The sequence below is a fragment of the Opisthorchis viverrini genome (genome assembly GCF_000715545.1).
Source record: "Opisthorchis viverrini unplaced genomic scaffold opera_v5_42, whole genome shotgun sequence".
NCBI lineage: Eukaryota > Metazoa > Platyhelminthes > Trematoda > Opisthorchiida > Opisthorchiidae > Opisthorchis > Opisthorchis viverrini.
In genome coordinates, this window is record NW_008751698.1 from 42,762 (window position 1) to 66,028 (window position 23,267).

General features: G+C 44.0%; 1 protein-coding gene across 1 annotated transcript in view; it reads left to right on the forward strand.

Moving 5' to 3' along the window:
• The window catches only part of T265_03065 (hypothetical protein), a gene marked incomplete at both ends in the record, with an annotated part of 45,107 nt that extends 35,390 nt beyond the window's left edge, over nucleotides 1–9,717 (forward strand). The window contains 3 exons of the mRNA XM_009167470.1: nucleotides 3,865–4,273; nucleotides 8,143–8,226; nucleotides 9,445–9,717. Of these exons, the coding sequence (XP_009165734.1) occupies nucleotides 3,865–4,273; nucleotides 8,143–8,226; nucleotides 9,445–9,467 (516 nt within the window). The remainder of the gene's footprint in view (nucleotides 1–3,864; nucleotides 4,274–8,142; nucleotides 8,227–9,444) is intronic.
• Nucleotides 9,718–23,267: the final 13,550 nt, after the last annotated feature.

Sequence of the window (23,267 nt, forward strand, 5' to 3'; positions counted from 1 at the left end):
TATATATATATATATATATAAGTCACGCTTGAAGTTTAAGAAGCTCAGCTCTAGTCCTAATTAAGCGCTAAGCAGTAAATCGAACTGCGTACATTGCCATCCAAACCAGTCCAAGGATGTCTGCGAGATATCTGGAACTGCGTTACCATTCTGTGCTACTGAGGCTAGGAGACTTTGACCTTGTGAGCGAGTATTGCCTGTTATTCAGGATGATGTTCACTGTAAGAATGGTCGCCAACATTTTTCATCCTAGCCTTTATTGATTGCGCATTACGGAAATTTCAGTGTACGCCACCCACGATCGTTTATCAAATACAAACGTAATTATCACATTTATCGTCGGTTCATTTTAAGCTACAGTGGCCTTAAGTAGAGACCCAATTTTCAAATTGATCACCTATATAGCTATCCAAGTTGAGACAAACTGGAATCACCAGAAGTTCCTCATTCAAAATTTTACTCCGTCTAAGAGTAAAGAAGTTTTAGGGGAATCGGTATGTCCATGATACTTCTTGAGCCATTCAGTTCAATGTTACAAAGATGGTAGTCGACAGTTTTGAACAAGCATCCACCTTGTTCTGAGAGATTAATTTGGCGCTCGACAGATACTGCTATTGAAACCGACTTGGACATATCAGCCACAACCTCCTGAACATTTGCTAATATCAGACGATAAACAGTGGGCCAAATAAATTACATGGGTCGCAGTTATAATAAGAAACATTTCCTCGCTACTGAAAACGTTCTGAAGAAAAATTTTAGTAGACCTAGATAGAAAATTTAAACATGCAGTAGATTTACTGAGCTCGACCAAATTCTAGTGGCTTGGATAAAGCACTCTTCAATGACATGGAAGCGATTCGAGCTATATACAGTATCACCACCAAAATCAAATACAGGCATATTGGACTGATTTGTTTATCGTGCGGGAACCGCAAAGAGTCATGAAGCCCCAAAAATATTAGTGAGCTGCATGACAGGTTAACTTTCCTACAAATCTTCTCATTTGGGGAGGCCGACGCAACGATATGAACTTTCCTAATTACTGCAAACAGTGTGAAACACTAGCAACTTTCCGTAGCATTTCAAGGAAGAAATTTATTTGTGTGAGGTAAAAGTGGCCGATAGAATACATACAGCTATCGCAAAATGGCCTCGTTGGAACAGTAGATTAGATAATGGCTCGCATCTTACCTAGTCTGCCAGTCGCTGATATCATGCGAGGAAAGGTCCTTGAAAAACAGTATATATTTCAAAACAATCGAAATTCACTTTTCGTCCTCTTCGCGGCGGGATAAAAAACAAAAACTTAAACTGGATAAACCGTCCTTAGGATTAATTGTGGGCTTCGTAGCTCGATTAGGCTGTTCAATCTCAATAAAACATCTCAACCTGGGACAGACGCCAAACTCGAAATTGGTACAAGATTTAAGCAGGGTTATATCATTGCCCTGGTCGCGCTCAACTTCTATTTAGTGACCGTTTGCACAGAGGCCTTTTAGAAGTGAGGTGTTATACCGACGCAGACCGGGGCATTTCCTATCCGATCCAGTTTGCAGATGACCATCCGTATTTATTCATCTCGAGGCGGAACTACAATGGCCCAGTTCAGCCTTGCGTTTGTCCCTAACTTGATTTAACTTAACATATTTCTTTTCCGTAATGTTTGTCGTATACTAGCCCAGATAAGAAACCAAACGTGAAGAATTAGCCATCCAAACTAATGGTTGTAATAGAGCTTCGGTCATACTGATGACACTGTCTGCAAATCTAACAAGTAGTGTGATTTGGAGGCGTAGACTCTGAAGGCAAGCCAGCATTCGGTCACTTGGGTGACCATGTCCAGACCAGTCACAACTTTTATATGGTCTTATATTACTTTGGACTGGCATGCTATATACATCATTGAACCGCAGTGAGATTCAAACACTAAAAAGAGAACATTTCCAATTGTTTGACCGATTTCACTTGCAGCGCTTACCAAGGGCCGTTCAGAGCCACAGAACGGAGCAAATCTCGTTCGCCGGACTTTTTCGGATAATGAATACCATCTACTGCCAATACAACTTGATCCCTTACGTCACCTGAGAACGTTGACCGAAATTAGTGTTACAAAACAACATAGCTATAGTCGGTTAATTGAAATAGCTCGTAGTTCGCCTAGGGGGACTTCCTTCATATAAGCTTGGAATTTTTTATTTCCACTGAAAGTCATGGGAGGACGTGTTTCTCGACGGCTAGTTCCATGGCTAAGTGTATTTTTGAGCAATGCGGGTCTCAGCCCTTCAAGGCATGTGGGGCAATTAGGAAGAGCCCTGTCTCCTTGCTGTAGCCCTGACTATGAGTTTTAGCAATAAGCATCTGCAGAACGAAACCATCACTAACTATTTGACAAAGTGAATGCTCATTGCCATTTCGACTCTGAGCTAGTGGGTAGCATCCGTTTACAGTTCCACCGTGCCGCAATGGAAAAGTGCCTAAGAGACTTGGCATATGACGCGTCATAAAACTATTTTAAAGAATAACTGGTTCCAGTACTCATTGTTGTGGCGTCATGTTTAATGCGACTGATGGTTTGCATGTTTGCCTGCAAATATTCCTCCTTTGAGTCTGCATGATATCGGAGGCATCAGGGAAATATTACATTCCACTTCTCGTAATCCAGGTTTGGATTCCCCACATAACGTAGATGTCCAGTGGTTCCACCACTGTTGACCAGCAAATCTAGTTCAAACGCCTTCCGTTCATTTTCAGGCTAGTAACCGACAACAGATTTATTTCCAAAATAGATTAACTAATATTCCACATTCTTTCTTTTTCATATGGTTTGTTTACGCAATCTCAGCCAGGCTTTTCAAAAGCAATAATTTTACCCGAAACTGAATATGTTCTTCGAACCCGAAAAGGATCAACAAGCTGCGCCATGTTGTAGCGTAGGGCTCCCACTGGTCAACATTCAAAGCTACAACCTTGAGATGCCATTACCCTATAACAAGTCAGCAGCTTCTGCAGTACACTATCCGACAATTTGTAGTGTTGGGCTTCCTTCAGCGAGACCCAACTTATATTGATGGTCTTTTCTCCATCTGCAAGAGGAGTCTGGTTTTTCCGATGTCATAATACATCCCCATTTCACATGAATTAGACTAGTGATGATGAGTATGATTCCACCCAAAATCACCCACAACAACTATACACATTTGAAACGTTATAGATGCAAAACCCAAATTTCAGGGACTTACGAATGACGTGATCTCTCGAATGAGTGGTGTTAATCACCTCCGCAATGCAAACCACAGTTACAGTTCAGTTTGAATTTTCTGGTGGCCTTCACTAAAATTCGAGTAAAATTCTGATGACCACTTAAAGAGAAAGGTGTGTGCATGGACCTGAGAGCATTTGCACTGCTAAGCAACTATTGTAATATGATGTATAATTTTACATTAGGCAAGGGGATGACCATGTTAATAAATCATTAGGTTTTATTCCTACTAATTTGCTAGTTACTGCTGCTGGAATTGTGTAAAATAGTCAGTTTCACCTAAAAACAGCCGGACCATTGTGCGTTTAATTGATCGTCTGCTACCAGAGACCACTAGCAAGACAAGATTTCTATCAGGAAGCAGAAGAATTGTCTAGGAAACCGTCGTGTTCCCGAAAATCCTATTCTAGCGCTTCCAAGATTAAACAACGTGTTTCAGCCTCAATGCTACTTTCGCGCGTGAAAAATAAAGGTAAAATTTTGTCATACTTGATTAGCTTGAAGTCGATAATGTCCCGATTTAACCGGGATCAGAAGATCGGTTCACATGAGCAACGTTCGACTAAGCTTTCACAAAATCAGTTCATTCATCACCACTACAGATGTCTTTCACGAGCAATCCACATCATTCCGTCACATCCCCGGTCATCTCGGTGCAAAAGACATCAGGCACAAAGAGATTCTTATCAGTAATTTCACAAACAGCTCCCCATTTGACGGGACAAGATTTGGACCGGCCAAGTCCGTCAAATGCAGTCTCACAGATCAGTTTGCGATCGTGCGTTCGAGGCCGGGCGTCTTCAGGCGACCAGCTCCGTAGAGATGGCAACAGGCAACCAGAGACGTTGCCAACACAAGATGTCAGCAGGGCCCCTACAGACAGCCTTGCTGAATTCATCAACTCCGAGAGGGCTTGTCAATGGGATGATCAAAGCTCTACAGACATTTTCAAGCCCGTTTCTTCCCGTCGCTCGCCTGTCTCGACGGGCAGTTTAAGGAAACCAAGCCGCAGTAAGTTACAAACATACGTATCGTATCGTCGGTTTAAAAGTCCTTTATTTCACAACCACAGATGTTCAAAACTGAGGTTTTGTGAAAAATACATTATGTTCAGGTTAATTGAATAAAGCCGATTCATTAGAAAATGGAATGCGTGAATGCAAACTATTGTAGTGCACTGGATTTAGGTGTTTGACCTTGTTGGGACGACTGTACATAAGATTTTGCTCAACTACAGTAAAACATTTCTTTAGAGGTACCTTCCGGCAGTTTTTTTTCAAGTTTTCACCGAAAAAAAATTAACCACTTCCATTTCACCCGTTATTCTAATGACTGAATCAAGGGAGGTATATTTGGATTACGATATAATAGTGCCCCAATTTCCACAGGTGTGTAGACTAATTTATTTCGCTTTTTATTCTATCGGTAAGAAGACTTTCTTTTAGCCACCTGTGACCTAATTCGATTATCTTTATCACTGAGCAATGCTCAGGATGTCTTATGAGCACAGACACTGATTTTTAGGATAGGCTTTTTTCAGATGTTGGTAGTCATTACACTAAGTTTCACACAGTTCTGAAAGACTTCCGAATTTTCTAATATAGTACCACTCTCTCCGCGTATGCCCACGATATACTAGATGTGTTTTCACCATACGCTCTTTTTTACGTACACACCAGGTTCCAAATAGTGCTAAGCTTTAAATAAAGGTTACTGAACATCGCACTTAATCACCCACCCAATATAAGTCTATGAAATAATGCTGCGATAATCAAGGTGAATCATGTTGAATCATTTTAATTTCGTGACCTATTCATTAGGTTTGAGATGTGGAATAGAGTGCTGCTAGTAAGTGGAACACCACAAACATAGTAAACAACGGGGAGAAAAGGTTACCTACGCCGCAGATCGTGGTCATTTTTTAAAAAGCAAATCCACGGAATCTATCTCAGAGCATGGGACTTTGGGGCTCATCTCTAACTTAAGCACACTTATTGACTTTTTAACTGCGTTATCAACGCTGCAAACAGGGTCTTGTGCATTCTTATGTCACCATCTTCATTCTCCCGAACAACTGGCAGCATCATTACATGTATAATCATGCAACATTACGAATATTCGCTGATGTAGGAGTAGTGAAATTCAATAGGTGCACCGAAAAGATACATTGCGCACATAAAGTGGAGCTATTTTTTAGGGAAGTGTGGTACATGTACAGAGCAATAGAATTAGGTTGAATTTTGTTGTCCACATTACATCTTGGACCTTGTGCATTGGAAAAGATTAGGAGTTGCAGAATGCGTAATATCAGAAGCCAGTATTGGAACCATTGGCACATCACAAACTCTGGCCACAACCAGTTTGCAAATAAGGCACCTCGTAAGAAGGACAGATGTCATTTTTAACAGAATGCGGAATGGTGACTTGCTGTTAGTCCATAAGATGGTTTGTTTCATGCCGCACCTTTAATACTTTTCAGTAGCCATGAACTATCAACCGGAACTTACCTAAGTGAAATTTCCTACAGGTGAAAATACATCAACGCAAGGAGAATGGGCTTACTTTTTTTACCTGGAACATCAGAAGTGACTGATATACGAGTCCGTCACTAACGATGTCACTAATTTGAATTGAAATGTACTTCCGCAATGCATGACAAATCAGAAGAGAAAAATCTGAATGACAGTCCGTTTCGCAAGTTTACACGTGTTTGAAGTCTTCACATAATTTGCATATTTTGATACCTTTAAGCCGTTGGACTCCATGGACTTTGAGTTCTAGATAATCTCTCCACATGGGAGTGCTAAGCCAGTGGTCTTCGGACTTTACTCCCTACGCGTCTTGTATGTGATACATAAGACTGAATTTAATCGGTCGTTGTTTGTTCATTGGAAAATCTCGTGAATGTTGCATCTGCACGCATCAAAAATTCAATGGACTCAGCTTGTAAGGAAATGCTTGATCTGATCTAGCGAAATTTGGCCAAGTTCATGAAAAGCGTGACGCATAAATTCCACTTCACATATTGGTAGTTCAGATAGCGTAGATGGTCGCTGGCTTGTTCACTGGGCTTGGCAATTTGATTGCATACGTTTCATCACCAATCGTAGTGATCAGTGCGTTATTGGGGAGCGTAGTGGTGCGTAGCGGTGGGTTAGACTAACCCACATTTGAAAATGAAATTTCATCCTGTATGTGAATTCACACTCAGACAAGATGCGGCGCCACTCAATTTTCAATTACTGAATTCAATTCACGTGATCATATGATGCCTGACTCCCAGAGTAATGACTTCTCTGACGAAATTTTAACCAAGAGAGTTAATCATTATTCCTTTGAACAGTTTGTTGTAGCATGAGGAAACTTGGAGGTTGCAACCAACATATCGTCCAGCAAGCGAAACCACTCCGTGTTGAAGAAAAAACAGAAAAGCAGTCTGCAGCATTTAGACGGGATGTGTCAGTTGATCACATCGCTGATCAGCTGCTCTTGGCTGAATATTTTATTCTTCTTGCCCTCGGGACCAAAGAGCTCGAACTGGCTTAGCCCTCAGTCAGCGGTGTTTTTTTTCAGGATAACAACGGCTGGAGTGTACCCCCAGCTGAATAATATGGACCGTGATATGCATTATCTCACTTGTTGGCTGGGGTGCCATTCAAATGCTCAGTTTCGTTCTGGATAAAAAATGTCAACTTGTATGGGGTTTTTCATTCGAATCCACTCTGCCCTAACATTAGGCTTAAAAAATCACACTGTTTCCTCTTTTGTGCCTAATTTTCGAACATAAAAGTTCTGTGCTGTGGGTCCATATCATTTCCCTTCGTTTTGCACTGTCTTGGGGCGTTATGTCACCGTTATTTTGCGACACAGCAAAACCTGCTACTGTTGTTTTATCTTCTAGTTTTATCTAGTTGGGACAAATTGGGAATGACTTGACTGAAATTGGTTGCAGACGGGTAATTGTGCTAAAAAAATTTTTCGTTTTTTGTAGAAGGAAGATGATTTTCTAAGCAGATTCCCACACTATGTGTTTCTCCTAAGACTGAAATAATCTTTCACCGTTTCATCTTCTGTTGAAAATGAATTGTGCCAAATACACTGAAAAGTCCCTGAGAAGCTTGACGTATCTAGTGAAAATAAAATATCCATCTTGTCACTTGAACTGTACTTAGTCTAAGTAATGACCATTCCTAATATATGGTATCATAAATCTAGATCCTTAGAGCAGTATGCTCGGGACTCAAGTCATCTGGTAGATTTATGTCTTGAAAGCATCGTGCCGAGATAAAGGAATGCTTTGATCGCGGGTCGCCAATCAGAATTCTCACCTGTAAATAATATGTCGAGTGCCCGCCAATATTTGTGTGCACCTCAGTATGAAGTACTTGCTCTAACATTGTAAATTTGTTCCACCCACTAGTTTGATCGTAGTCTTACCTCAGAATTTTATGAGCGGCTGAAAATTTTATCCTTTCTTAGGATAGTTCGACATTCTTGAGTGATAGTGCACTACGGATCAGCTCAGCTGGTCATTCTTTGTAGATATTAGACAGCAACATTTTATAATAAACAAAAATATGAGACGGATGTCACACGTTACTTATTAAATTATTATTTGAGAATAATTGGAATAACTGGCAATTTCTGACTGAAAATCTTGGAAACACTCACTTCCTGTTCATAGGGAATAACATTTTTTCATCCACCTTGTGACGGAAAACCAGATCATTTTGTCCTCTTCTTTAACCGGAATCACCATGAAAATATAAGACGGCAAAATCAAGATGGTCGTTGAAATGTAATCCGTGGTCCCAATTCTAGGGAGATGTTGACTAAATCTCATGCATTTTTGTGTCTGGTTTGCATTTATTATTTCATAGAATACCGAAGTGGCACTTCAACGATATCAGTGGAAGAATCACGTTTACTGCAATCGCTTGACCGTCTTAACACCCGACTGAACGGTACGTCTTTCAACTTGATTGAACCACGTAGGTTAGCACTTTCCAAAGGAACTTGGATATTTATGGTTCATTAACAATAATGTAGAATGCTCTTAAAGTTGTCTGTTTTACACCAAACCGATAGGCCATCTGGTTGGATGTTTACGTATCATTCATTAAAATATACATAATCCTCTCACCCCCGGTTTGCACGCAAAGGTGAGTTGTACGTTGGGAAAGGACTAGCACTGATTTACGACATTTTATATCCCTTGACTTATCTGATCAAACGCTTGCTCCGACACTGCCAACTTTATTCTACCTTAGGTTGCGTCTCTGTGAGTAATATATGCTTCATAGACGTCCTCTCTGTGGCTACCCACCACAAACCTGAAGCTGCAGCACTCAGGGCAAGGCGAAGTGATTTTTCCTCGTGGCTCATATGAACGATTCGACCCAATTGAGTGTGTAGCTGCACAATTTTTGGAGAATGTTCACATAAATCACGGCTGCTGTTGGTAGACGATAGAACGGCTGCTGATCTGTTCGCCAAACCTAGAAAGTGATTTGCAAAGGTTTCGTCACCATCCATTGAGACTTCACTTTGATTTGGTCACGTTCGTAAGACTTTGTAGCTTGATACAGTCGCGGGATAAGTGCAAAAAGCTGTTGGGAATTATGTCATGTTATTTTTTGCCGGTTGACGCATAGTTTGTGCTGAAACTAGTGTACGATAGCGTAATATACAATATACGACGTATCGGGTGTCAAAGTTTGGCTTATTGATAAACCTAATTTAAACGTGCACGCTTGTGAGGGAATTGGCCAGTCAATTTGCTGAGGTTTGTGTGACTCCAATGCTCGGATAATGCCTCCCTTTTTCTGAACTAGGTTGACTGACTAAAATCTGGTTGCATTAGTTTTTGGCAAAAATTGGCTTACCAGGTTTTTCGGCTGAATCTGACGCCCTATATCTGACAGGCTGCTTATCATGACTATCTTATCAAGTCAAGTAACCCTTTTTTGTCCTGCAACGAGAGGTATCATCGTGCAACCATTAGACTAGTACCGACTTTGATGCACCAAAAGTTTCGAATAACACCTACTGCAGAACTTTTCCATCCATCAGCCGATATTTCCATAATTTTCGCCTCTACTGTTTTTCCCTGTAAAGTTTTGTATGTAACGAAGTCTGTAATAAAAATAACTTCCAATGGATTCTTCTTACTGAATCTGCAGATTTATGGTCGACAAAAGGATGACTTTCATCCGGCTGCAATCCAGCCACCAGCCGAGTGATGTGATTCCATACTCTCTCGAGAGTGCCACTTATCTCTATGTGTGATTCATACCGCATGATGTAAATCAACGTTTACTATGCGCGTTTGCAGGCGTTTCACTATTGTCCAGTTGATACTGGTAACAAGTTTTATTTTGTTTTCTACTGGCATATCGATTGACCCCTTATTTTCGATCGTTCGCATTCTGTTTACAATTAATCCGAATAAAAGTTTCGGAGGCTCATTTGACTTTTGCGGGCCGTGAACCCCGTTAAATGTGCGGATCATCAGTTAGGTCTTTCTTCGGATGACGGGAAAGTGGTAGTTCTAGGGATGCAACACTTTAGAAAGTTGTTGTTTGTAAAAAAAGACATACAAATAAGTGAGGCCAAAGGAAACGTGAGCCAGTGCAGTATACCATAATGCAAATGTAATATAGCCTGAAACATTCAGTGCATTTTCTGTAATACTTTTTAACTCGATGGCACCCTGATCTATCCCAGTTTGTATTCTGATAGACCAAGTATGCATGCGCTTTGTATGCATAACTTTGAATTTACATCTGCTTACGTCAGGGAATTGGACCATTTTGAATGGCACACGTAGCAGCGATATTCATACACAAGTGCCTCAGACAGATTGTAGTAAATGACAGCAGCAGACAAACGGTAGATGAGTTTACCGTTAACAAGAGCACCCTGTCAGGCGAGGGTCTTAGAATTTATCAACAGATGCGTTCGTGTAATTCATGGAAGAACTGAGAGGCAATTAAGCCCGTCTATCTTCATTAGGTAGGGGGAACATGATGATATCAGCGCACTGGAAATTCGGCCACCCACCTTTGACTGGGTCCCATTATACTGAAACACTTAGCACTAATGTAGGTCTTGTAAAACCGTGCTACAAATAAACAAGTTAGAAGTCACCACTGGATTCACACCTGTATATACTAAAGAGCCCTGTAGGAAATGAGTGAGTTTGAATAATGGAACAAGTGAGTTAGCAGTTAAAGTACGGTGCTAACACATGCTAAAGAACTACAACCCATATACAGACAGTGGCTTACAGGTACTGAAACTGTTGCCTTCAGCCCACAGCATTCCTTCCTTACTTCCTCAATGTAAAGTCCGCTATCGCTGTTAGATTCAAGCGTCACAGATGTCAAAACTTCCTCCAAGGTGTTACCATAACTCGTTTAATTTAAACCATTAACGAAAAGTCCTGTTGCAGTTATAACCACGGTACAACATGTATGTGGTTTACAGCTAAACATGATGTGATGTTATGAGGTTCACTACTCTAGTAAAGCCACACATGAACACCTTCTTGAGTAGGAATGCAACATTTTCTATCTCGAAGTTGCAGGCATGGCAGGTCAAATCAGCATTTTGATAAACGAAGCTGACCGCTTGTTGATTATTAACAGCTGTGTTAATGAACATACACTATTCCCCCAAAGATAAACCACACACCCCAGCCAAGGTCACTTAACCTTTGCACTGAGGTCTATTCCCATCTGAAGGCCGATTTTCAGACTCTAATTAACATCCGCCGTCAGCGTTTCCGTGGTGCGAACTACAACCACAACAAAGACTTGTTTGAGAAATTTTTCCACTTCTCCTTTACGTCCTGATAATGATAGGGGATTTTACCACTAGTGTGAATGCAAGTGAGAATCACAGTATACGGTTTTCATCTGTATGGCACGAAACCGCTGGAATTTCTCCTCTCATTTTCCACAAGCGACTTCTAGTTGCCTGTTTATTGCGAGTCATTTAACTGCTTATGGTTCAGCTGGAGAAATATTAAGTAGAATAGGAGGTACCATTAGAACGGTGACTGGAGTTAGTAGTTGACAACTGATACATCCTCTTGGGTGTAGTCGACAGAAGCAAAGACTGACACTGTTTCTCCACAGCATATATTATGTGCCACGATGGGGCGACGAGGCGTTGTTGAATGAACATGAGCTCCGAGATTCAAACTGTTTCCTTCAGCATAGCCACTGACAGGCAAATAGTGTGGAAAATCTCTTTTTGAGGGATTCTTCTTGGATCCATCCCGAACCCATGTCGCAGAAAACTGGGAAATCCGGCAGGAAAATCAATCCACTCGAACCGACGGCTCGATCATCCCCCTGACGTCATATGAATCTGTGTGGAGTGACGGAAAATGAGAGCTTTCAAGTTAAGAATGTAGCTTTGATGCAAGAGCGGAATAGAAAGCAGTTACCAGCGCGTATAAGTTCTCCACGCATGTCTTGATTACACATCGTGAGCATACCGTCTCCGAATCCTCTTAATGCAAGACAAGTCCGGCCGAAGAAGGCTTCACAAGGCAAACGGTTCTCTGACAGCCGAAAGCGCAATAGCCAATTAAGCACAACACATGGAGTGTGTTTGATGGAACGTTTCGCAAGACGAAGACACCATCGGTGCTACCATCACCTGAATCTCGGGAATTTTACTCTGCTGGTGATGTGAATGGAGATCTCAGGGAGCATCTAGGAAGTGACAGCCACAATGTCGATGCCGTGGTGTTTTTAATGCAGTATAATTGTGCCCTTTTGCGTATAGCGGTAACCGTTTAGAAACTCCACTCTGAAGGTGTTTTGAGCCCCGTCGAATTCTGACCGGTGCAAGCGTTACACTATGGTTCATTTCGTTCTTCTGTGCGTGGGGTTGCCGAGGGCAAGTCGCGATGACGTTGTGAATAAGGCGAGGTCTCTATTTTCGGCGATCGTTTGGCTAAGGCTGCGCTCTCCGGTCATGCTGATCGGCTCAACTGCAAAAAGTGTGAGTAGCCTTAATTGCAAAAGTCTTATTTATATGTCACCCAGCGATCTGCGCCAAAGCCGAAACCCTTCGTTTGTTGCTTGCTCAACCTGCTAACTTAATCACAGTCGTTTGCTGCTGATGTTTCAATTATAGCTGCGAATCATTACGAGATCCCCTGTTAAGCGCAATGTGGAAAAGACCACAAGTGGTCGTTTTCAAAGGCTGTGGCCCTTTTTCACCTTTGTTAATCATCACGGTTACTAGAATTGTACTAGTCGAATTCTGTGTCAGTATTATCGGAGACAGCAACGCCGATATTGACAGTGATGCTTCACTGTCGTGCAACCACAAATTTAATCTATCTTTTAGGTCTCGGAGCGAAAAGAAGACAAGAAGAGTGGGTCGGCGAGGGGACCCATCGTGGGACTGAAATGTCTACACCTCCAAGTGCTCGATCAGAAAATATGAGAAGAACGCGATAGAACAGACCCCAGTGATATCGACCAGTCGCCATTTCGTTCAGCGTCTACAGCTAAGCTCAGTTGGGTCATGAGAACCCCATCATGGGGACCAAAAACACCCGAACTCTTTGTAAACTTGCCCACAACAATCTGTTGGTTCATACGTTTTCCAAATCGCGGTTTGCGAAACACAGACAACAAAATCTATCTCGGTAGATGGTATCTTTGCGTGCACAAAGCATGATCGAGCTACTGCAGTCAAAAGCACTCGATGATTTCTGCGACTGAGATACCTGCGACAAGGTTAAATCTCTGTTCTCAGCTCACCTCGTAACCAAGCGTTCAGTTTTATCCAAAAATCAGCATATCTTATGAAGCATCGGTGGTGAATAAAGCCTGAGGACTTCTGTCATCATCCGTTTGTAAAGGCCACATCTCGCAGACATACAAAACTATATCTCGTGCGGCCTTCTGGTACACGCAAAACTTGATGCTACATGCGACGCAAACGTGATCCTGGACTTTGAAATTCTTGCCACCTCTGGCTGGGCCAATAAAAATACCTCTGGACTTTGAAATTCTTGCCTTGTCTTCATCAGCCACCTCTGGCTGGGCCAATAAAAATACCTGTGTGTGCAAATTTTCCATAACCTCCAGTGATTTCTCTTAAGAATTGCAAGAAGTGTACTCAGAGACTGTACAATCTGAAGCATTAAATTTCCAATCAAATTTACAAGGCTTATGCCGACTGGTGCTATATATTGTAAGCTCTGATAATCAGACCCTGTGCTTTGAAGCAACGCCGTCTGCATACTGCAGGTCAACATGCTTCACAAAGCAATGACAAATAGTCGCATATGGAAAATATCCCGCTGTTCACTTCAGTATTTCATCGGTGACGAAGGTACATAAAATGCGTATAGGGTGAACGTGTCTGTCGGAAATCTTTCTGCCTAGATAGGGTACACAAACCGTAATCATGGTTTCAAAGATTTACGAACTGACACAGGACCGGGTCCTACGACAAGTTCGGTTACCAACTTGTGTGTCGGCGACCGTCGTTAATCATCGTCATCAACAACAACGACAGCATGATATTGGTGTCCAGCATCCATGCTTCCCTGCAATACAACCATGATTTCTTTAAAAGCTTTATTGTGGAGAATAGAATACAGGTTGACGAGGAAGCAGTCTGATGTTGGCGTCCTACAGTCATTCCGAAGTGCACCCAGCTCCAGACACCCTTTTCGCCTCATGACTGCATAGCAGCTAAGCACCAATGAGCCCGAGATAGCTCAGTGGTTGAGTCGCTAACTTGCTGGCCGGAGCGTCCATGATTCGAAACTACCACATCTCGATTGCTGCTGTCTAGACAAGGGCTGGCCGTGAAATCTGTCGTTACCAGAAGTTCACCGCGCCGCTCATCCGTAAACTGGCCTCCCAACGCATGGTGAGGGAAATCGCTCAATAACTCAAGACCATCCTCAGAGTTCGACTGTCTCTGCTATACAGGAAGTCAGCGAGGCATACTTCGTTGTTCTGTTCGAGGACACTAATCTGTGTGCTATTCACGCCACGCAGGTCACCGTCATGTTCAAGGACATCCAGCCTGCACGTCGCATCCGTGGTGAACGGACTTAAATCGGCATCAAAAAGCTGCCCTGTGAACACCATAACGGCCCCATTTAGGGCCATCTTCAATTGTATTAACGACATTTTCCTCCGTCTGAGCCTCCCATGCTAGCGTTCTTGGCAAAGCTCTTGGCACAAGATATGTTAACGCCCAAAACCAAGCTAAGAGTAATTGCACAACGCTTCGTATACATATGTATATATTTATTCATTTATACACAAGTATACATATATATGGCGTAAGCGGCAACAATTTTCTGCAAATTCTGACGCGTTCTGGATGCGCCCTTGGCAACAGGCATCAAGCCAATACTTGGTCATGATTGGGTATTGAGTCCAGACTTTCGAACAAACAGATCTCAGCTTGATGCCGGACCGCCAAGCCTTATTGTAAAGCAAAGAGTTAAGTAGGACTGGGAGCGGGGTTGGTGCTGGCTTTCTTCAATCATCCAGAGGTGCAAACAGCTCCAGACACTTTTTCAGCCTAATCTGGGTGGAAACCGGCAATATCACCAGTGACATCGATTAACAGTCAGATCATTCAGCGTCTCCAATCAGGTGCAGCAAGGACCGGGTGGTCCCCGTTCTGGAAGGCGAGTAGCACAAAGCGTTTTGTGGTCTCTTCTATAACCGTCTGTCAGGTTAAGGGCGGTCCAGCTCTCTGCTTCCGCCACTCTGAATTAAGTGCAGAAAACAGCATTGTATTCGGCAAAAGATGATTGGGTATATGCAGCATATGTCTCAAACAACGCAGCTTCTCGTGCTGAGCACTCTTAAATGAACGTATACGCCGAAAAACCAAAAACTCGCTTTTAAGTTGCCTCGTTAAGAATTCGCCGAAACCAAACCCACACTAGCTATGGTTCCAAGACAACGATTACCGAACAACTGAAGACGTCTCAGTGGCGCTGCTCAAAGCCATACAACAAAACAACCCACACTGCTGCTCGATACACACGTCCCTTGATATTCAGGGATACGCCACTTTGACGACATAGGTGTCTCAAAATAATAAATGCGGACAAGGCCTTGCGGATTCGTGCATTGACTGCATGTCCAGCAGCATGACGTTACACTTATAGGGTGCAAAGGACACGAAAACCATACCGCTGCATATTCCAGATCAACAGGATTTTCGTCAAAGGTTTTGGAGGCCCTCAACCGTTGGTCTCATGATTTAATCCATCCCGAAGTTAAGCAGGAATCCACAGGATGAGCATTCCTGAAGGACACTGATTTGTGCACGCAAGCTACGGGAGCGCTCATCGTACAAAGTCTCGTTTCAGTATGTGGTCACATTTGATGGTGGAACATTTCTAAGGATCTCTGGATGGAAGTGTAGCACTCGGATCTGACAACCCATCAGTTGCAAAGAGACTTGCCCACATCGTCATCATCGTCGTCAGTTGCAATAACTGCGTAGCTGCCGCAGTTTCGTTCACCGATGATTTGGGGGGGGGGTAGGTAGCTGCGCATTGCAGGCGGGAGATGATAAATTGGTGCATAAATCCAACAGTCAGTGAGCTGTCAAGTGGGATAGGGTGGGAGAAGGAGCTATGCATTGAAGGCAATAGCTTGGATGCACGAGCGCCACCGAGGGCGCGACTGGGCCATGTCTGACAATGTCTCTAGCCATTGATGTGGCCCGTCTCGGGGTCCCCATTCAGGAAGACGGCAGTGACCCTCTCAGCTGAGTTTGTTGGTAATGGCTTTCATACTTTGCTGCCAAGTCATTGTTTGACCGCCTCTGGCTCTCTTCCACCCTTCACATGGTTGTGCGAAAAGTGCCCTTCGAGGAAGTCGGTCGACTGGCATCGAAAGACGCAGTACAGTCAACCCATTTATTATCCGCTAACAATCAATCTTGCAGTAGCACTTTACACTTTGCAGGTGTGAAGCGCATGCCGAATCGCGAGGCAAAATTATTTAGATTATTTATTATTGTTTGCATTACAACGGGATCAGATTCCAGAAGAGCTATGTCGTCTGCGTACTCGATATCTGTGAGCGGAAGCCCAGTTCAGATTTATCCACACATTACGCCGCCCCGGAAAATGTGGGGAGGAGCGACTCCGGGCGAGTGCGTAGTCGGAATCCCCAAATGTTTCAAAACCGCCGGCAGTCAGTTATCGGTCTGTGCCACCGGTAACTGATGGCAAGATGGCCGATTTCGGTTTGTGGGTTAGTTATCGAGGGTGAGTTATTTCTCCCGAATACCATTCGACGTAGTTCAGAATTGCTGATCCGGTGTTCCCACCAGATTCGGGCATTGCTCCGAAGACGTCGATGGTCAAACACTGAAAGTCTTTTGATGTCCTCGGCGCGCAGCGGCCAGGTTGATCCATATAGTAATATGGAGCGCACCGCAGCATTGTAAACTCGACCATTGACAGAGTAGTTGATGTCCCGCCTACGCCACTGGTGACGTAGGTTCATAAAAGCTGCTGCGGCCTTCTCATTCTGGATGGAACACGACATTATACGACTGGAGCTGGATATCATTAGAGCTAGCTTTTTTACACGAATAATGCCATAGGGCCAACAAAACTAAAAATAAACGACTTATGTATAGCGGCTACCAGAGACTCTGTATCGCAATCAAATTGCACACCGAAATGAAGGTGGCTTATCAAGTTCTTCGCTTGACAAATTATAGTGGGCAATGCTGAGTTTAGCTGGAAGCAGTTGTATTGAATTAGAGATTTGACGGAGTGTTGGAATCTGGCGTGTTTATTGTCGTTTAATCCAAACGATATCAAGTCCAGACACTTCCAGCACAGTGAGTCGTGCGTAGCCGTGGATTGCTTGAGACAAGGCGCTGTGTGAAACGACGAGCGTCGGTTTCCTGCTATCATTGTTCCGTCCATATGTAAGTTTATGTTGTGTGTGAGGATGCGCTTGCATTGTTTGTTTGTTTGTTTTATGATAAAGTTCAGGTAATCTCGGTTAGTCGTGGAGCAAGTGTTCATGACATAATCAAAGCAGAAGTGAAATGTGGGTGTGCATGTGTTAAACAAATTATGTGGGTGGTTGAATCTAAGCAAGGGTGTGGTAGTAACCGAACTATGTGAAAGCGGTTGAAGATAAACGTCCGCGAGATAGTAACCAAACTCTGGCGAATTGATTGAAAATAATAATCGACCATTTGGTACTCCAAAATAACTTCCCTGGTCGTGTATTTTGTTCCGCGACTGGCTTTAAGTCAAAGATGCGTTGATCTCGTTGGCAGCTCTCATCCACCGGAAAAAACCGAATTGATCACCCGATGCCATCGTGTGGGTGTTTTTAGGTGCACAAATGCGGGTGTGCATCAGCATCAGGTTGGCTTACATCTCAGGGTAGCCACAGAGTTTTGTTTTTCGTGCATGTACGGTGATTGATATGTTCTAACTGACGCGCGGACCGTTTCTACCTTTTTAGTAAATAAACGTACGCATAAGGTGTCCAAACGTTAGTCGAGAGAATAACATTTTGATCCACGATGGAGATCCAACAGTGTGTTTGGTTCAGCCTCAGTGTTAATATGGCTGCTAGTGAACCGCAAGGATCGCACTGCAGTTTACGTATCCTAGTCTTCCGTGTAGCAACTGGCAGTGTATCTGATATAGGTTGCACAGGTGATAGACTGAAGACCAGAATTTTGCGCCCAGCCATTTCGTGAGGAGTTTTATAAGCACCGTGGTGTGGCCCACGCGATCTCAACGTGCAGGTGGAACAAGGGTGGAAAGCGGCATTCACAGGCCTCATTGTGGTTGGCAGAAGTGTTTCATCACTTGATTTTTAGTTAGCCGTATGATTATGATGATATCGCCATCTGATGCATCCTGTGATAGCTGTCGAGTGATTGCTGCAAGTAATCCTTAGCCGAATAGTCATCTCGCTAAAACTTTAGAATTTTCTTTCGCAATTTTGATACGCTATAAAGCTTTACTGCCGAGAAATCAGGTATGCCTCTCCTGTCCTAAGAAACAATGATTGTCCAATCGGAGTTCATGGGCTGCGCTCGTCGAAAAGGTGCAGGCGCGGTGATTAAAGAAATTAGCAACAGAGTTGTGCCCATCGAAGATTACAAATGTCCCGAAACCATAAAAGCCACAAAACATTGCCTCAAAGTTCTTTAATTTGGTTCTGTGTTGAGCTTTTGCCATGTCTCTTGAGAATGGACCAGAAGACATTACGAGGATATATACTAAAATGGATTTAACTATATGTCCACATTCAAACACGACGTTCTCGCTGCACCAAGGAAAATTGGCTCAAAAGGTTTACGCCGTTTTGCGGATGATTCGGAACACCTACTGTTTCACTCGTACGGACTTTCAAATATTCCATGGGTCCTACGTCAGACCGCTTCTTGAATTAACCAAGAGTTTTCTACTCAAGACGCGAAGCTCTGCAGAAGCAGTTGATTCCTTAAATAAAATAGATGCATTCTGGAGTGCAATTAGCCGTACTGTTGGATTTACGAAGTTTTCGGGAACATCCGAATTAATTTATGCGATTCACGGAACATTTCATTATTGCGTCAGTAAATAATTACTGGAATAGTCGGATCCACCATGGATGGGTTGGAGAGGTAGAATCAGCTGAGAGAAGCTGCCGGCACTTTGGGAGCATATATGTTTTAGCGATGAGGATCAGGCGGAGATCGCAAAGACGGTGAAATTAATAATTTTAGCGAGCAATCCCCTTGTACGTTTGGCGTACCCAGTACGCGCGACCTTGAACATCAATGGAGCCCGGTCCACGCCTCAGACGGCTCACTCTCCCAAGGTGAACAACGTGCAAAATGAAGCTGCCGGCAACCGTAATTACCCTGGTGGACCACTGCTAGATTGGCCCACTAGGGATTTGCGCCAGAGTACAAAACTTGACCCACTACTTGGAAGGAAGCGATTGTCACGCCAATCTACAAAACTGGCAACCGACTATCGCCTGGCAGCTATAGGCCGATAAGCCTCTTTAGTGTGCCGTGCAAGGTGATGGAACGCATTCTGAAGCGAGCTATCCTAGACAACCTTACGTCCAGCAATCTGGTATCTCCAGCTCAACACGGATTTCTCCAAAACCACTCTTGCGTGACAAGCATGCTCGTGTTTATGGACGGCTTAACCCAAGCCAAGGACGAAGGACTCATATCGAATGCCATATTTTGCGACTTCTCAAAAGCATTTGATAGGGTCCTACACGTCCCGCTGCTCCACAAACTCGAGTCTCACGGGGTTCAAGGAATAATCCTTCGCTGGATCAGTGCGTTCCTATCAGGCAGACCATTCCGAGTGAGAATAGGCTCGACCTACTCCTCTCCAGCGCCGGTCGCCATTGGAGTTTCTCAAGGCTCCGTCCAGGGACTAGTGCTGTGACTGATCTACGTCAACGACCTCCCAGACCTTCTTGCGAGTACATGTCTACTTTCTGCGGACGACTTGAAATCCTAGAGTTCCAATGCCAGTGCCCTCTAAATGGATGTAGATGCGGCAAAGTAGTGGTCGTTGGACTGGCACCTTCCTCTGAATGATGAAAAGTGCGTCCATATGTCGTTTGGAGGGGAATCAGCGAATACCTTTGTTATGCATGGTGAGAAGGAACCAGAAAACATCATGGGGATAGATGTCAAAAAGGACTTGGGCATCTGGGTCTCCTCAAACTTGTCCTTCTCACTGCACCATGAGAAATCGGCCCAAAAGGCATTCGCCATTTTACGGATGATCCGACGCACCTTCTACCGTATTACGCGCATGGACTTCCAAATACTCTACGTGGCCCACGTCCGACCGTTCCTTGAATACGCCAATCGGGTTGTCTACTCAGGATGCACGAAAGACCTCACCCACATTGAGCGTGTCCAGCGGGCCGCTACGAGGATGGTTGCCGGCCTCAAATCCGTGGACTACGAAACGCGTCTCGCGAGGCTTGATCTCTTTCCCCTGGAGTACCGTCGCCTCCGAGGGGACCTAATTCTTACTTACGTCCTGTTTGAACAAAGCTTGGAAAACAGTTTTTTTACCGTTGACCCAGCAAACACACGGCGGGGGCATAGCAAGAAGATTTTCAAGCTCAGAGCACACACATTCATTAGACAAATTTTTTTTTCTCATCTCGGGTAGTAGCTGCGTAGAATGACCTTCCTCCGACGGTTGTCCACGCTCCTTCTAGAACCCAGTTTAAAGCACTATTAGACATTTATTTATGCGAATCCTCGCGCTAGCAAGCATACTGCCCCGCGCTGAGAACATATAGAGCAGTGCTACACCCTTTTTTCACTTGTGCCTTTCAGGTGAACGACAGCCACTGACCGACAAGAAAAAAACTGACCCGGGAAACTTGGGAAAAAGCCCCGATCCTGCGTATCAATCCGTGAATCCGTGAATATGCACGTTATGTTAGCTGATTGAGGAGGGTGGTTTCGCGATGGTAGGGTTTCCAAAACATTTCCATGGACGAGAGAGAGAAAACAAGCTCGTGGGCAGAAGTCCAGTAGGCTATTTTTTACGTCATCAACTCGTACACATAAGTCAACCGAAATATGTGCTACAATTTTGACGCTGCTGATTGGTCTGATTGGTCTGATCTGTCTGCTGATTGCACTGGATGGATGTGACCAATCGTCGGTCGGAATACTGTTGGGTCAGCAGCGGGTCTAAATCTAGATTCTCTTGAAGGTACGCAGTTCGTGATCTGGCGATTGTCAGAGCCTCTCTACGTGCTGATAATGACCTCCTGTGGCTGATGCTGCCACCACGGCCTCATAAGGAATTCCTCGTTATATGCCTTCATACAAATTGCACAACGAATATCTTATTCACGGCTGTTGTTATGAATCGTCTCTGGACGGCGCTTTGTCGTCAACATCCACGTCGCGTGTATGTAGAAACATTAAAAGTCGCCGGAGATTACATGATAAAAACATTACGCTTTAGGCGGATAGGGAGTGTAACTGAAACGAACATCTAAAACGCTTGCAGTGGGGATCCCCACTTTGAGGCTTTTCAAGTTCCGGTCGTTACAACATTGGAAACGGAAACTCTTGTCTCAACTTCGGTCACATTAGCTTCTGTCATATTCCCCCTGTAAAAAGACCAATGTCTTACTCTTGGCCAACTTGTGATAAAACGAATTATCCACCACTTGTTGCGAGGTCGCCAACACAGGGTCAGGGTGAAGAGACAACATGCTGAACCACTGTTTGGTAGTGAATGGAGTGCCAACGATTGGTATTGAGGCGTATTCGGTTCAGTGTCTACGTAGATCGCCCTCCTAAATGGCTAGAGCGAAACCGCGCAACTTCAAGACTTGTCGTTGCCTCGTGCTGGACGAGGATGAGAGATCTTTTCGGAGTACGTCAGTTACAATGGAAGGCTGGATGGCGGAGCTCAAACTGCCGAAATATCAGTAGCCATCCATAGACACTGGGGCTACTTGTTCCATTGGTGACCGACCTTCTCGGGTGAAGTATCAGCGACAACATTGATTATGATGTCTTTACTGATAATGATGAGGCGGTCGAATGCCGCCATGGGAACCTGAAGTTTGTTGCGCGTAGCGAAAGTACATTATCGTGGTCGTGGATAAAGTTCGTTTTATTCTATGGGCCTTTCCAAGGTCAATTTATGTGTGGGCCAAAAGGCTGCCTGGACTGCCATCGGCGTTCTTTCGACTAGTCTTCCAGTGCGGAGAACCGGCGTTCATACCATGTACGAAGGGCAACAATATGCTGCCAGAACATGTGTGCACATCGGCGGCGATAAGGGTTCCAGGATTGAGAATCTCATCGTTATCTCGAGCTTGACGTATTTAACAACGAAAAACTGCGCTGGAATGGACATGATTTCTCTTCCTCAGGTTCTCTATTCAGGCAAAGACAACTATTTGAGGGCATAGGTACAAGCATGAAAGGCCTAGCCTACAGAAAGGCGACTGGAATTTTCTTCTTGCCTTCCAGGGAAATTAATTTGTGCGATAGCATTTCCGAATATTGATGGCCAAACAGGTGAGGCTTTTAGGCGTTTTTTGGATGAGTTTCTAGACCTAGATGAATCTGTCATAGACACGCTCGTAATTCCACCAACCAGCTATTAGGCTACCCGGTATCATTGCAGAATAGGCTCCACATGAACTCAGCAGAGCATCTAAAAAGCTAAAAACTCCCCATGACCTGGGACGAAATCGGATTGGATTAAAACGGAAACAATTAACACACGGTAGGGACATCGTAACATCTTGAGTCTCAAGGTACAAACCTTTATTAAGAGACAGTTTTTCTCATTTCGGGTAGTTGCGGTGTGGAATAGCCTTCCTGCGACGGGTGTTCACGCTGGTTCTAGTTCCAGGTTCAAAGCTTTCTTAGACGCTATTTTAGTTGAATCCTTTCTCTGGCAATCCCACTTTCGTGCTTTGAATTTACGGAGCAGTGCTGCGCCACTAGTTGATAGTCGCTTCCGTGCGGTTCGTCCGGTAACGTCTGTGAAGCAGTGTTAGAGGCGAAAAGCTGATCGTTGTCCGGTTATCACCTACGCCATAAATGACGGTATCTCGTCAAAGACAGGTTTTACGACTCCCTGGATGCCCTGTTGCGGCGAGCTAAAACCTCAGGAGTTGTGATGGCTGCCGGAGATTTGAATGCACGGGTGGGCAGGCCTAGCGTATTTGAGACCCAATTGGGTCGACATGGAATGGACTCAGTACACATGGACAATTTGGAACGAGTGCTTCAGCTATGTACTCATCTCAGGCTGTTTTAATCCAGCACTAGCTTTCGAATGAACGAAAGTCGTCCGGCCGCGTCGTCTCCTCAAACGACATACCGGCCACAAACCCAAATCAACCATCTTGCCATCAGTTACCGGTGGCGCGGATCGATAACTGACTGCCGGCCGCTTTGAAACATTTGGGGATCATCATCATCATCATCA